We start from the raw sequence: 16515 nt of genomic DNA on the forward strand, positions 1-16515 counted from the left end.
AGAGCATTTCAAAATGCCTCTTGTCTCAGAGCAAGGAGGAGTTGGGCTTGATCCCTTTGGGAACTGATTATTACAGCCTTTGGAAAAGTGTCTTCTTGAAGTACTGATATGAAGCAGATGAATTGAACATTCAAAGGTATTTCTGATAGGGAAAGGAGATGATGAGTGAGTCCTAATCAGTTAGTTTATACAGCTGTGTTTTCCCATCCACACTAAAAAAACAAAGAAGGATATTTGAGAAGACTGAGCCCAACAAGCATCTAAAGTAAATATTTTGAGATGTGCACACTTGTAGAGACAGCTAGGCCAGCTACCTGGGAACGCTACAGGGACACCTTGTCTTTTGATTCCTACCAGCCACCTCCACAAGCCCTCAGAAAACCTGAGGACACAGAGACTCAGCCCCAGCAGCAGCCATGTAATGCCCAGTTCAATTTAGTCTTTACAGAGTTCCCCTAGCACAGAGTTAATAACTGGACATAAGGCTATCAGCTCCTCAATATATGGAGATGCAGTTCCAGCTGCCCATGTCTCTCATCTTTCCTACCTGTAAGATATACATCTTACAGGCTTTAGAGGCCTTAAAAATGAATTTATTTGGTTTAATTTCTGTACTACTATGAAAATATTTCTACCAAAAGTGACTACTTTCATGGATAGGTAGATTAAAATGGAACCTTCTCTCAAGCTACTGAGTCTCATTTCCATTTTGGGGCCCATTTTTCAGGTACAATTTTCAAGTCTGGGTCCACAAAACCTAACACGTGCTCCAGACCAGTAGCATATTGCTAAGCGAGAACACTATTTGAGGCAGCTACTTGAGATCCACTGAAATTTTTTTTTCCTAATTGGCATCATCTGATTAGCTAGTGTGAAGAGACGAGGTTTCAATGATACATAGCTTATCATAATCCATATGAAAGCAGCAATTCATTAAAATGAAAATGATAATAGAGGAAAGGAGGCACAGGGACAAAAATGGAACTTTTTCATGATTGCAAAGCCAAGGCATTACCAGATATAGAAAATGGGTAGGCGGAACCGGGGAGAACAGACTCAGGAGGAGCCAGGGGAAGGCAGCTGGAGAAGAGATATGCAAATGCTCCAAGGCGACACATCTCAAGTGTTTACATCATTAGTAGGATCTCTCTTGCATATTCAAAGCACGTAACAGAAGACGTATCAAGAATTATAATCACTTGCATTGTATATCAGTGTGGTTTTCTGTTTTAGGTGTTTAAACAGGACAATCTGGAGGAATAAAACTGCAGTCTCTTTAGCAGTATTTGTTTTTTAAGCAAATCTCACATCCACTAAGTTCACTTTTGACTTGCGTTAATTGATCCAGCTATACTTAGTTTACATTTTACTTTTTAACAAATTGAGCAGGAAAAGCCAAAGAGACTAACAGATTTGTAATTCTACTAGATAGCTTAGAAACATTGTTATATATTATATAAATATATAATAAATATAATAAAAATTATATATTATATTACATAAACCATGAAGTTTGCAAATTACTTACAAATCTTACTCCCTTCTAAGCATTATTTAGAAACATCAACTACATCTGAAGTGTATAGTCAGGTCACTGCTTGTTTCTTAAGTTTGAAAATATTCTTGGGAGTTACTCCACAGTTTATTAAATCTCACTACACATTTTTCTTGTATTTCATCTCTTTATCCAAGTATAACTCTCGAGTCATTTGTAACGGGGGAAGGGGTCAGCAAGATCCAAGTATTGGTTATTTCTGGCTACCCATCACAAGAAAGAAGCATGGTTTATTAAGAGTTTGCTGCCAAATCAACTTGATGATCATCAAATATGCATAGATAGGACTCACTTGAATAAGAGCAGCTGTGCTACAAAGCCAGACTCAGCCAGGTTTGCTCAAGCCTCCAGCCTTGATGCATGCACTGCCAGCAGTTGGGTTGGAAGGAGCCCGGGGCCCCTAGTCCAACACCCTGCCCTCGGGCGCCACGCCAAGGTTGGGCACCCAGCTATCAGTGCAGCTCTCTCAGGGGCAGTTCATTCTGTAACCACCTCATGCAGGGCTTTTTTCTCTGGAGTAGCTGGTGTCACCAGTTGCTAGAGACACCATACAGATGGAACGGACCATTGGCTCATTCGACACAGCAATCCCTACGATTCTCAAGGAGGAATTCAGTTTACCAGAATACTAGCTGCATTCATACATGCAGGTTTGTATTTCTGGAGATGTGTAAGTAATTCTAAGCTATTGTTTGGAACTTACACTCTGGATATCCTTATTAAACGTATAAGCATCAGTCTTTTTGAAACGTACAAAGTTCTTGACTTCAATGTTTGGAGGTATTTATTTTGATCATGCAGTTAGTTCAACATTTCCACCTTCTTATTTCACAAAGTCTTTACTGTTATGCCAGTTCCATTCATGGTCATAGTTTTGTTTGCTCCTTTGATCCTTTTTGTTTACCATCAAGCCCAATTCTTTTCAGTCTATGGCTGAGAGGGTCTGTTTAAAGCAACTTTATCACTTCCAATGAAGATAAACTGTCAATTTTAAAATAGCCTGTTATATCTCCTATATTTTTTTCCATCCCATTCCTTGGGGATTTTTAATTTGCATTTTTTATGACTGTAGAACACTGAGGAAGAGCTTAAGTGCATTGTTCATAGTTACAGGATTTTTTTAGGCATGTTAATTTAGAGCTCAGTGAGATATATTAACACTGTTCCCTCCACCATTACATTAAAATGCATTCTGATGCTCCTTCACCTGCCTCATTTATGTCTCCCTGATGATTCTCAGTCTTCTCCTCTGTTGACTAATCTAAGTGATTTTGTGTCACCGTGAAATCTGTCACCTGACAGCTGATTTCTGTACCACAGTAGTCTGGGATGGAGTCTAATTGTTAACCAGTGCTGTCTTTCTTGGCATGCAAAACTTACTATCTATCCCTACTCCTGTTTTCTCTTAGCCAGTTTCTGCTCAGTGGCAATACTCGTCCATTGTGTTTATGTAGACTAAGCTAGGAATGTTGCTATAGGATTTTATGTATGATTTTACAATGCAAGTAAAGGACTTCATAGGCATCAAACAATGTATTTCTGCTTGTATGGCAGCAAGTCAAGCTGGACCATAACAGTATGTTGCAGGAGTGCTTTACTAGTATGAAAAAGCAAAAGCAGCCAAGCATTCCCACAGTGGATTGCTACGCCATCAATGAGGCTGTGTGCCACGATGGTGAAAACCACCACCCAGGTGTGAAACAAACTCTCTGACCAATATCCACACTGGGATGTCTGCTGCCCAAACAAGCTGGCCATGACCACAGTGCCAACCAACACAGCTATCACCACTACATTCCAACATACAGCCCAGCCCAAAGTATTACTTTAATGCCTGACAGCAAATTTGAACTACTGTCAGGTTCATCAGTAAGTCGCAGCTGTTTTTTGCCCCCAAACTTAGAAGTATTATCACTCAGGTACTTACCACTTAAAAGGGATAGCAGCAGAACTGGAATATAAAGAGACAAAGTGAATAATCAGAGGCCTGTTACCACCAACTTGTCTCAAGAGAAGACTACTCTTAGATCACAAACTGACCTAGGCCTCCAACCTAGGAAGACTGAGCTTCATGCTGAACTTTAAGCACACAACTGGGCTCAGCAACTGCAGTAAGTCAGTACAACTAGACAGCTGTGATCTGTCTTCACGCAAATCAGGAAGCTCGGTCAACCTTAATGCACATTTTCCATATAAATAAAAAACTCCAGAAGTCATTTTAATATAAAATGTTTTTATTGTTTTTGAAAACATTTAAAAAACAATTTTTGAGCACTTTCAATAAAAAAAATAACTGAAATGCTACTGCAATATTCAACTACTGTAGTTTCAGCAGTACAACAGACAACAAAACACTGGGGAGGAGGGGAGAAACTAGATTTCCTGCACTAAATGAAAACGTGGAACAGGGATTTTTCTTTCCTTATGGTGCAGTAAAGAAAGCACAGTATAGTACAAGACTATTATATGAATCTCAGATGCACTGCACAAAAAACGCTTTCCTTCTTTTCAGTTCAGAAGTCAGTGCTTATTGCAATTATTTGCAAATTATTTACTTCATGAATTCTTATCATGATAAAATGATGCAAAAATGTTTTTCAACACCAGAACAATAAAAAATAATCCAAGAAAGGAACATATTCAACAATAACTAAGCTGAATTAGTTAACATAAAAAAGTAAATAACTTGTGAATAACTATGCTCACCTGGTTAACACTGAACCAGTTTCAATACAGCAAAAGAATAAAAAAAATAAAAGTGGTTACAGGAATATATCTAGTACTGTACAAGATAAGTCATTAACACTCATGCACGTTTTGTGATCATGTATTAACATGGTGAAGCAAACTAAACTTAATTTTTCCTGCTGTAATATTCTCATGTAAGAGAATAAGAAATAGAAATATCTCATTGAGATCAATGCACATTGCTACATAAGACAATTTCACCTGTCACTTTTAATGACATTTTGCCTTTTAATAATGAAACACATTAAAAAGTTTTTTTTTTTTTTTTTAATCTGTGGGCCGTATTTGTTGCATTTATCCTAAGGAATGTGCCTGCCACAGGTTCAACAGAATTTTAGTGCAATATATGAACCCAGAAAGTTTGCTGGACTAACCAACCAAATTTAAAGTGTTTGCTGCAATACTGTACATAGGGTACAAATTCACTAGTTCGTATACTTTAGCAAAAAATGCTATCAAAATAATTTATTTCTTATGTTAGTAGGAAGCCAATAATGTAAACAAGGGGTCAGAACTGTCTCAAATTCTTAGTTTTGGAGTATCTGACACAGACAGGCTTCCATTTGCTAGAATCACAGAATTTTCCTTTGGGTATTGCATACTTTGGTGTGCACTAGTGCTCTGTCTCAATGTACAGTAAAGAACTAACTAGCACTAAGAACAGGGACCTAACAGATTATAACACCAACACACAAACACCTCTAAAATAATACATACCAATGTACAAAGCTGTGTGAACTAGCCCTAGCACCATTTATTGAAATGAAAATGTTTTACCTCTGTGCCTGGGATTTTACTTGAAACAATCCTTATTGAATTGAACACTTCTTAAATTAAAAATACATTTGCTTTAATACACTGATTACAGATTATTCCTGCTAATTAAATCTTGTGTTAGGCCCAATGTAATGCTTGTATTTAAATATAATTTTAAATGCACTTCTAAAAACCTTTGGTGATGACTGCATAATTTAGAATGCACCAGCTTTTAAATTGACTCTTGCTTTACTGAGAAATGTTCCTAAAAAAACAGAGGAGTTAGGCAGGAACTTTTTGTTACCAAGCCTGTGTGAGCCTCCGTGTTAGCAATGCGGAGGTCAGGGCAGCACGCCATGCAAACGCACAGACTGCCCAAGATGCTGTGGGTGCTCCTTGCAGCACCGGTGCTCCCGTTTTCCCCCACTGATCTCCACTGGAAGGTGGGTTTCACAAATTCACGGTCATGCTGGCACTTTATCTAGGGTCAGAAAAAGAGGTGCTGACTGTCTCAGGCCCAATGAAGTCAAAGTGATAGGAGGATGCTCAGCACATCACTGGCTAGAGGCCATCAACAGGTAGAGTTCAGGCCCTGCCCTAAGCCACCTCTGCGTGAAAGGACCTGGGTCCCAGCCTTGCTCACAGATCCTCACAAGGTCACAAACAGCACTTTCCCACCCAGCTTCTAGTCTCCTCCCCGTTTCCTTAACAAAACTTAGGAGCACTTGATCCTGAACAAAACAAATCACACCATCGTACATCAATGCACTTAATAAGTCTGTTCCTGATGAAATGGCCAAACTCCTAATGTTAAGCACAGTGAAATCAGGCCCCATGCAAGGTGCTACAGCTTGACACTATTGTTTGTCCCTGCAGAAGAGGCCACAGACTGGTCAGGGGCCAGGGCGGGAGACGCGAGCAAGAGGAGCCGTGGTGTATCAGCATCTCAAGTGCCAATGCAGCAGCACAAAGCGAATCAGCACCAGCAAAACAAAACAAAACAAAACAAAACTGAGATCTCAAGTCATTAGTAGAAACAGAAGATCACCAAGACACTTAAATGAAAAACTCCAATCAGCTACAAATCTGATTCTCTTTTCCTTAACTAAATCTAGGGGGCCTCCCCCTTCATGAGTTCATGACCTCTCATTCAAAGAAGTAACACAAGACAGGAAAATGTTTTCTGCTCTGCTTTCAGTTTTATAAGCATCAGTTTACAGAAGAAATAATCAGTTTTATACTAAGTTTAAGGAATGGTACTATAGCATCCTCAGTGCTTTTTAATGTAAAAGCTTACCTGTGCAAGTCCTCTTTGTAGGATCAGGGCCATGGCTGGTTAAGTACCTCTCTCTTTTCATCATTAGAGAGATAGATGCCATGCTGATAAACCAAAGGGTTTTGTTGTTGTTGTTGTTTTGTTTAAGTGAGCTAGTGAGGTAAAAGTCTAAATCCCATTTTCAGGAAGGGGGAGCTAAGGACTTCTAACAAAAATTAGATCTATCGGTTCCATCAAATCACTTATGAAAATGGAATTCAGGCTCCTAAAACAGTATGCACTTTTAAAAGAAGTTTTACCAAAAGAGAGCTCACATGTCTTACTGTATATCTGTAAAGTGCCTGGCAGCATTATGGCTCTATACAAAATATTTTTAGATCAACCACATTTTCTAATATTTTAATCATCTTTTGTTTGAGAGAAAGAGTGAGTGAAAAAGACAGAAGGGCTCAACCTGCTGAAACATACAGAGAAAAGAACATCTTCCTACACCCTCCACTAGGTTAGAAAAGAGTGGACTTAAAAATGAATCTTTAAAAATAGTATTTTAATGAGCTCCAGTAGCTCTTTTAAAAAAGAGGGAAAATATCACGTTCCTTCTCTAGCTTTGATAAATAATTAAAGAGTACCTATCATCTTAAAATAGGGTGTTATGCCTAGATTAAATTTCAGTGCTCAAAATCTTTTTCCATGAATTTTACCTAATATATAAACATTGAAGTGAGAACTAAAATATCAAGTGTGATGTCATGGATATTAATGGATAAAACAACTACATAGATTTGCTTCTCTTAAATAAAAATTTTAGTGCATCTTTCTTTTTCCTGGATCGTTGTTCCTGTTAATTTTTCCTATCTCTGTGCTTTACTAGAGATGTAAATGGCACTGGTGCTACAGAGATTTCCCACAGTTCACCACTGCGCAGTACCCAAGATTGCTACACACTGATCGAGCACTTGCATGTCACATAGTTCACTTGCATCCATTCCCCATCACCTACACATCTGCAAGCACCCTGCATTTCAGACCTGAATGACAAAGGTCAGTAAGAATTATCTACTAAGAAGTAACAAGCAATACGAAGTATGGAAAGCCTAGTAACAAGCTGGACTTACAACCTTCCCAAAGCCTCAGCCATAGCTGTCAGTGCTGGCTGGCTATTAACCACTTCTTTATTTGCTACAATAAGAAGTGTTGAGTGGGAACACTATAAAATTCAAATTTTAATACTGGCTCTTTGATAGCCCATCACCTTCAGAGATCTATTTAAAATTGGTAAGACTGCCTTTTCCCTGCTGAAGAATGAGCAACTGGTACAGCAAACTTTTAAAAAAAATGCCACAATACATAGCAAGTGTTTCTGCTGCAGGAGGCACTTCCATTAAGACAAATACAATACGTCTGTCTTTTAGATACAGTGTGCTACATACATACTATAAAACAAAATCAACCCAACATTTCAACAGCAGGATGATCCTTACTCTCCATCCACTCAAAACCAGATGTAGTCATTGAGTTAATGGATTCATTGCAGATTTGTTGAAACAAGGGGTCATTTTTTAATTCCTCCAGTGTAGCATCATCGTCTTGTCCCTGCTGACGACCTGGATCAAACAGTAGATTTGTATCTAAAGTGTTCAGATCATTAATGCTGCCTGAGAGGTCGGAAGACAACCTGATGTCGCTGGAAAAGACAGATGCAACGTTATTGAGATCTGATGCCACCTGATTCACCAGCTGCTGGTTGGTTGGCAGACTGTCCTCCCCTAAAAGGTCTTTTACAGTGCTGCTAAAATCTAATTGCTGCTCTCCAATGTCTGATTGTGCTTGGTTATCTCCAGAAGAAAAACTGATCTGATCGGTGCTGCTGTTTTTCGTGAGGTAATTTGGTGTTTGGAATTCATAAACTGAAGTGCTGGAATTGATCATATTTTGTGGGTTGGCACTAGGAAAAGCGGTGGATGTTTCTAAAATCTGAGTGAGATTCATCCTGGCTGTGTAATTTGAGGGCATGTTGTTCATTCCCAAACCTCTCACTGCATCATCACTATCAGAATCAAGTTTGTTTAACAACACGTTGGTTATTTTTTTAGTGTTTGTTTGTTTCTGAAGAGACGGAAAGGCCGTCTGCATCATCACAGTCAATGGGACTGACTGGCTTCTTTGCGCTATATTATTGGCACTGGTGTCTGCATGGATATTAGTAAATACATTGTGAACTTCAGGAGTCACTGGACTTCCAAAAGGTGTCAAGTTAGAGCGCGGTATATTTGAAACAGGGTAGACTGTGCTGCCACTGAGATTACGCTGGCGATGGACAGCGGGGCTCACACTCCGGCATCTCAGGCTGTTGTTGAGAGAGGAGCCAGCTCCTTTGTTGTCAAGAGGAGCAGGAACAGCAAAGCCCTCTTGCTTGGTGGTGCTACTAACAGGGGCTGCCTGGTGCTGCACAGGCGAGACAGGAGTCACGCGACCAAAGTGAGTATCGTGGTGCCGTGGCTGAGACTGGTATGACTGGCCAGGAACTGCAAAAGCATGAGGTTTCCTGAAGCGGTCTTCCACTAGCTCCTGATAGCTCGTGAGAATGCCATGGCTTGCAACTGATGAGTTACTAACACCACTGTACCCGTTATTCATCCACTCAAGCTTGGTTTTGTCAGGGTGGGTAGCCATAGGCCGCTGCATTGGCTTCACAGGGCTACTTGAGACAATGCTGGCATCGTGGTAAGCCATACTGGAGCTTATGGGAGTAAATGCAAATGGGTTTCGGCACTCCACAGGACTCGGAGGGACACTGCTGCTGCAGTTCGAATGTGGCGTGCCAATGGGTGTATGACGGCTGCTTCCTAGAGCACTGTCGACGGGAGTCGTCTGAGCCAGCCTGGAACAAGGGCTCTCTCGTGACACGTTCTGAGATCCAGCAATCATTTCAGAAGTGGGTGTCGGAGTTGGGGTGGGCGTGGGGGTGGGAGTTGGGGTGGGGGTGGGAGTGTGAATTGGAGTGCTGTTGTTATGGATCGAATGGTAGAAGTGCGCACTGCTTGGATGAGATGACACGGGAGCTCCTTGCGCTGCTGTCTGACTCTGAAGTGCCATTCCTAGACAACCACTGTAAGGATGAGAATTACTCATTGACATCTGCTCCTCCATTAGCACCAGCTCCTCCACAATGCTGTCCTGGGTAAGGTCATCATCAAACGAAAAGAAGTTTTCGTTTGACTGAGGGACTGTATGTTCAAACTCTTTCAGCTCAGACTGCAGAGGTAACTGATTTGAAGACTGTGCTTGTATTTGACCCAAGGAGGAGTCCTGGATCTGGCTCTGTAACTGCTGGTTGTATGCATCCTGCTGTATACCTTCGCAGTGCTCTGCCTCCCAGGCTGACTCCGGTAAGTCACTAGAGACAGTGTGCGCTGCAATAGTCATAACACTGATATCTTGCTGCTGTTCACAATTCACAGATGCAAAGTCAGAAGTTTTGGTGCCATGGTGCCATGTATTTGGGTTAAAGCTGCCATCAGATTTTGAATCATTTTCTATGATAAACATGTTTCCTTCCAATTTTACTTTTATATCTGGAGATGCTGTCGCTGCAAGCTGCTGTCCTAAAGTAGAATCACTGGTATTTATACTGGTATTCAAAGAACAGTCTGTCACTAAGTTTGCTAAAGCTGCAGAATTTACCTTGCTGGGAACTTGAGCAAGTGTTGCGGTACTGTCACTGTGTGCTAATGATACAACCTTCGGAGCTTTCTTAACGCTGTTGGCTTTTTGACCCTCAATAGCATTACCAGCTGAAAGCTGCCCCACCAGTGGTTTCTTTACAGGTGGTACCTGGGAATCCTGAAGCGTAGAAGGTTGTCGCTTTCTTGGACTTTTAGTGCACGTTTTGTCTTTAATTGTAGACTCACCAGGAGGTGAACTGATGCTGGTGCTGGACAAGTTTTGACTGGCAACTGACAGCTTTAGAGTGCTTTGATTATTGCCTGCTGAAGAAACTGGTGTGATCTCATTAGACTGTGTTTTGTATTTGGTCCTTGCTTCTTCAGCTCCCTGATCACAGCCCTTAGCTGTTTTTGCCTCCACAACACCATCAGCTGAAACTTTCAAGGTTGCAACCTCAAAATTAATTTGTTGAGCAGCAGGCAGGCCAGGGGCTCCCTTTATGGATTTAGACACATCAGAACTCTCTTGGCCCTGTATTGGGTTCTCATCCAGCAACGCTTCTGGTTCCAGTTTGATCTCGACTGCAGATGTAGCTACAACAGTGCTAGGCTTGGAACCTGGAGACTGAAGTGAAACAACAGATCCATTTTTGATCTGAGGAGCAGTCCTCACTTCTTCTCCTGCTCCTGTGCTGCTGTTAACAGAAGGTGTCTGTTTGACGGGCACACTACTGCTGCTCGGAGCGAGAGATATTGCTGTCATTTTTACCACATTTAAGGAATTCACATGTGGAGCTGGCACAACAGTCTTGATTGGGCTACTGGTGAAGAGCACCGTCGTGGGAGAGCGGATGGTGAGAGCACTGGTATTTGCTGGCTTCGGTAAGATCTGTGGGTAGCGATGTCGGGCAGAGCGGTCACCAACCGGGCTGGCTGGAACATTCTGGGGAGTCTTTGGAGACTGTTTGACTGACTGCATGTGCTGAGTGACCACCTGAACATTGAGCGGCAGGACCTTGCTATCAGATGATCCCATAGGACTTGGAGATGTCACCAACTGCCTGGTCCTTGGCACCTGTTTAGAGAGAAAAAGAAAAGGTGTGTTGATGAAGGATGAAAGTCCCCAAAGCCCACAATCGCATCCCCAAGCATTTCAAAGGTGAAGGCCAACACAGATGAATATACCAAACCTAGTGAACATCAGTTCAAAACAAAATAAGCTCTTCAACCTATGTACAGACAACTGTGTATTTGGCTGCCTAGCACTGGTGGACAGATACATGGCCTCAATTTTTAAGGCATGAGGCAATGGTCTATACACTACTCTGCTCTTCTGCATGACCTTAAAGAAAGGGTCACTCTCGTGCAGTCCTTCAGCACGTGGAAGAAAAAGACATAAAAAGGATAAAGAGGAGAGGATGTGTTCAAACACTGATCATTTTTAAGGTTTCTAAAGTGAGTTAAATGTAAACCCAGTATCAGGCAGAAAAACTGACTTACTACTGAAATTAACAACACACCTAACACCTTAAAAACAAACAACCTTCTTCCCCCCACCCCACTTTTGTATGACTTTTTGTATGGTTGAAAGACAAGGACAGTTAAAAGACAAGGATATTACAGATATTTGTGCAAAAATGAAACTGCTGCCATCACTAAATGCACTCGACCAACCAAAGTCAATTTACATCCCATATTAGGGGCTCAGTGACCCACACTGCTTGTGCTGGCTTTCCTGTCTGGTTAAAGTTCACCTCAAGGGTGATTATTCCTATATATAAACTAAATTATTGCAAGCTTAAATCCCACTGTCACTGACCACAAAGATGAACTTGGCTTATTCTGTATAATTAAAATTCTACTGGTTCCATGTCCATCACAAACTCGATCGTACTGTTACTCTTGTGGTACAACAAAGTCACTGGGACAGAAAAGCGTCAATGGACCCAAGTCTTTGAATAACTGAAGGAAATAATTTTTCTATCCCACTGACATCACTGCTTAGTTACTGACAATTTACAATCCATCCTTTCATAAGTTGGTTTCACTAGAGAATCGCTGCAGGACCTTACCGGTATCGGGCTGGGGACAGCTGCCACAACAATACCGATAGGCTGAGGAGACAGAATTGCAGGACTTCCATTAGATATACTAGCCACGCCGTTGGTTGTGGTGCCTTCCGTTTTCTTTGCTGGAGACTCCCCTGGCAAAGGAGACTGCAGTTTCTGTTCTTGCTGCTTCTTCTGGATCTTACGCTGCAGCTGCTGCTTGGCATCAACAGGAGATGACAGAGTTTTCACTTGTGGTTGAAAGGAATTACTTTCAGCAGTAGGTATAAAAGCTGAGGGCTGGGGGATCCCTTTTATTCCTGAACACAAAAAAGAAAGGCAGTATTATAATAAAACATACCGTGTCTGTTGCAGTGCCATTTCTGCATGTAAGCACACAGAATACACGGCAGCACCTCCACAACCATTCTGGGACTACCTCATCAACGAGGGCATTTCAAGCTCAAATCTGTTCAGTGTTTCAGTTTATTTACAACATTCTGTCAAATCCTCTATTGGGGCATTAGCTGGGCATTAGCAGCTAAATATTGTGTACTGGCATCTTGTTTCTAGTAATCCCAAATTGCATCTTTTCTACCAGCAAAATCTAAAACCAATGCATTTCATTAAACTGACAGTAGAGGGCAGTGGATATGAACCTTTAAAATTCATCTTCTATCATGTTTTTGTTTTGTTATCAATATTTAAAGCACTTTTAAAAATGAAAAATCTTTGTAGAAAGCTGTGGATCTGTGCCATAGATGAGCAGCTCTGAGCAGATGATATTATCTCATGATCAGGACGTTAAATATAACGCATATAACAATGTCGGAATGGATCACAACCAGTGTGTGATCAGGGATAATGCTGAAAGGGCAAGAAGAGAAATGACAAGAGAAGAAGGAGAAACAAAAGAAGGAGAAAGTGAAAAAAATATGGAAATTATAACGAGAGAATATTTTTTCTGAAGACAACGCCTTTGCTGATCACACACAAGCAACGGTGCTGCCAGGAAGAACAACAGACAGTTGGTCTGATCGGTGCAGCTGGTACCAATCCCTGTTACTAAATCACCTCATAACTATGATCTTTCATTTATTAACAGTCAAGAGGATTAGCACATTCCCTCAGTGACCACCTAATCCTGTTGAACTGCCCTGTCAAGAAATTTTAACACTGTTTCTTTTATACTTCGTAGGCTTCTCAGTTTTTAAACAACTCTTAATTATAAATTAATCAACATCATGCTCTCAGCAGCAGTCTGCATGTACCATGACAACTGTAATACTGCAGCATGTCTCCACTTTCTGCCTTCAATTCCTTTTTCACAGAAGCAGTGAAATGCCCAAATATATTTCAATATCTGGAAAACAATGAAAGAGCTATGTGGGCTAAATACTGAAGGCAAATAACATTTATGAGGACCTCCCCCCCCTTTTTTTTTTTTTTTACCATCTTTGAGGGTAAAACTTTGTTTTTCTCAATTAATGCACAGAGACACTATAGTTCCTTGTGAGAAAGAGCAATGAGAGTATTTTATTTGCCATTCTAGTGCATACCAATAAAAGCATCTCTCCTGAAATGACCATCCAAGCCTCAGAGGCACAAAAGAGAAATAACTGCCCATTTCCTTGAAACACCATCTTTTCTCAGAGGAAGTAAGGGCAGGGAGGAGCTGTACGAACGAAAGAGCTATACATACATGCAACTTTCCTTGTAGCAGCATGGCTAGCAGAGCCAATGAAGCCAAGCAAGGACATGTAAAGAGAAGAGCGTACAGAGAGTAAAGCCTTCCACTATCATTTCTCGGTTCTAAGTTGTAATAAAGACAAGACAGCTAGAAGGAGAAAGAACAAGACGCGGAAGCCAGTGGCCAGAAAAGGGGATCACCAGAACCCACAGCCCTGACAATCAGCTTCCATTTGAAATTGCCCTTTTTGAAGTCAAGAGATTTGCTTTGGTTCAAACACATTTCTCTCAAGAGATGTAGGGGAGAACCTCCCGGGGGAAGTTTGGGGGATGCGTTGTGTACCTATACTTCCTTCCTCATCCCTCACTTTTGCAATTTATGTCATCCACAACCAGAGAAAACTTCAGATGCTTTGATGATTCATTTTGAGAATGAAGAGGAAAACACAGAATACAAATGTAGATGTACAAACAACCACATCAGATATAACCTGTTCCAGAGGTTGAGTACTGCAGGAATTAATCTGGTGTAGTGAAATAAAAAACACCTCTTCCCTTCACCTTAACAAAGGTGTGAAAGAGTGCAGGAATCTCAGTCACACAAGCACCCCCAGACAAGGCCCTCCTGTCCCTCTCAATGCCCCTCAGACCCTTATTTCTAATGTGGTCAATAACAACAAGAGCTGACCTAGTTGTACTACCTGACACAGATCAAACATCTCAGGAAAATTTGCATCTGACATATCAAAAATGCCCGTAAGAAAATCTGCTCTTGAGAGAAAATTAAGACAGACAATTGTTTCCATACTAGGACAAGTTATCAGACAGAAACACAGCTACACCAGCAGTATGCTTACAAACCCCCACTGTACTGGCACCAAAATCCTGATTTAGCAAAGTACTTGAAATTCAGTGCCATTACTCACACACTTAAAGTTAATCATGCCTTGAAGTGCTTTGCAAGATCAAGGTCCTTATTGGAGGAATCGCAGGAGACCATGGACTCGGTCCGGAAGGACAGGTAATCTTCCATCCGAGCGACAACCACAGTTACTACAGGCCGCCTCCCCAGAACTGCCAGTAACCCACCACCTGCGCTGCACACCCGGCCTTCAATTCTGGGCAGTGGATGCTGATCTGAACGGCCAGGATGGACTGGAAGACCCACAACATCCTGACCGTTTCCGATCATGGATCAACTCCTCTCCTTCCTCACATCAGACAACACAAACTAGAAAACTGATTTGTGAAAGACCACTCTGAATTATCCCATTAATAATTTCCTTGACTCAGTATTCCTCGCTTTGATTTCTCTGCTGTTAAGGTGTTTACTGAACTCTAACGACTTCTGGAGAAGTAATCAAGTCTCCAAAGTCCTCTCACTGATCACCCTCCAGATAACCTACGGTTCACGCTGGTTGTGATCAGGTAATCACTTCAAGGCCACCTGAGAGCTCTCTCTCCCTTCTTCCTTTCCCCTTTTCCTCCCTCAGGTAGCAAATAGCTCTCAAGAGATATTTTGCTAAACATTCCTACCCCCAGTCCTTCCAAAATGAACATTAACATTACAAATCTAAACTGCAGCAAAAAAATGTCAAACAGATGACAGTGACATATGAAGCCACCTTCAGAGCCTGTAAGGCTAACACCACAGACTAGACCTTAGACCACAGCTTATTTTCAGCCCCTGCTTCCAGACTACCAGCAAGAAAAGTAACTTGCAGCAATGTGGACTAAAAAAATTGCTTAAATGCATGCTCGAGGGTCAAACCCAGCCAGCATTTAAAGTCTGTCCTGAAAAGAGGTGCTTCCTCAAACTGATTATTACTCATGTCACCATGAGCAACTGAACTATCACCCCTTATTTCATCTAACACTCACGGGAAAGGACTGAAATGTCACTGCCTGAAGTGGGATACACTGCAACACAGGGTGGGGACAAACGCTGCTTCCACCCCTAATCGTTCTGGGCTGCCCACTCACTTCACGCCTCCCTTTCTTTGGCATCCTCAGATTTGATGTTAAAGAAATCCCTCTTACATAAAATGCATTCCTCTTTTTAAAGATCCCCCTTTTCATAGATTCAGAATTAAGTTAACCCATTACCTGCTGGTGCCCCTGCCATTACTGTTAAAGCTGCCATTGACTTGGTACCGATATAGTGACTTTTTACAAGGAAACGAGCCAATTCCAAGACCGTATCGAAAGGCTGGCTTAGCACTTTCTGGGCCCATTCACAAACAAGCCGGCAGGCCGCAGAGACAACTTCCTCATCAGCACTTTGTAGCTGCCCAGATGGCTCTGTCCCATCCAACTAAACAAAGAAAAAGGAAAGGTTACTTATATTAAAAGTTATTAAGGAGTGAAAACAACATGAATACAGAGCAAATGATGATCAGAAACACACAAAGCTCTAAGTAAATACGTTCATTTTTTCTAAAATTGGGAGAAAAAGATCACAACATCAATACAATTGAAAATCAAATGCTTTAACATTAATATACTGCTTGTTTCCAAAAGCATTATATGAAGTTAACATTTTTGGAAGAAAACTGCAAAGAGAATCCTAACATTCAGACTACCTACAGTTGATGCCTCCTGCATCCTAGTCAACTTAGCAGCCACTCTTACCCAAGAACCACTTCTATCCCTGGGGTTCCAACAGTGATATTTTTAAAAATATATACAGCAAAAGCAAAACAGAGAATCAGAGTTAAAAAGACAAACTCGTGGGTAGCAGCACTGTGAAAATCTGCTTCACCTCCAATTTTTTTTTTT

General features: G+C 41.3%; 1 protein-coding gene across 1 annotated transcript in view; it reads right to left on the reverse strand.

Moving 5' to 3' along the window:
* Window positions 1–3777: 3777 nt before the first annotated feature.
* RFX7 (regulatory factor X7) overlaps window positions 3778–16515 on the reverse strand; it is a 59480-nt gene continuing 46742 nt past the window's right edge. Inside the window, exons 7-9 of the mRNA XM_067305309.1 lie at window positions 15844–16051; window positions 12073–12368; window positions 3778–11075 (exon numbers count right to left, since the gene is read on the reverse strand). Of these exons, the coding sequence (XP_067161410.1) occupies window positions 7782–11075; window positions 12073–12368; window positions 15844–16051 (3798 nt within the window). The 3' untranslated portion in view covers window positions 3778–7781. The remainder of the gene's footprint in view (window positions 11076–12072; window positions 12369–15843; window positions 16052–16515) is intronic.

The sequence above is a fragment of the Apteryx mantelli genome, chromosome 15 (assembly GCF_036417845.1).
Source record: "Apteryx mantelli isolate bAptMan1 chromosome 15, bAptMan1.hap1, whole genome shotgun sequence".
NCBI classification, from domain to species: domain Eukaryota; kingdom Metazoa; phylum Chordata; class Aves; order Apterygiformes; family Apterygidae; genus Apteryx; species Apteryx mantelli.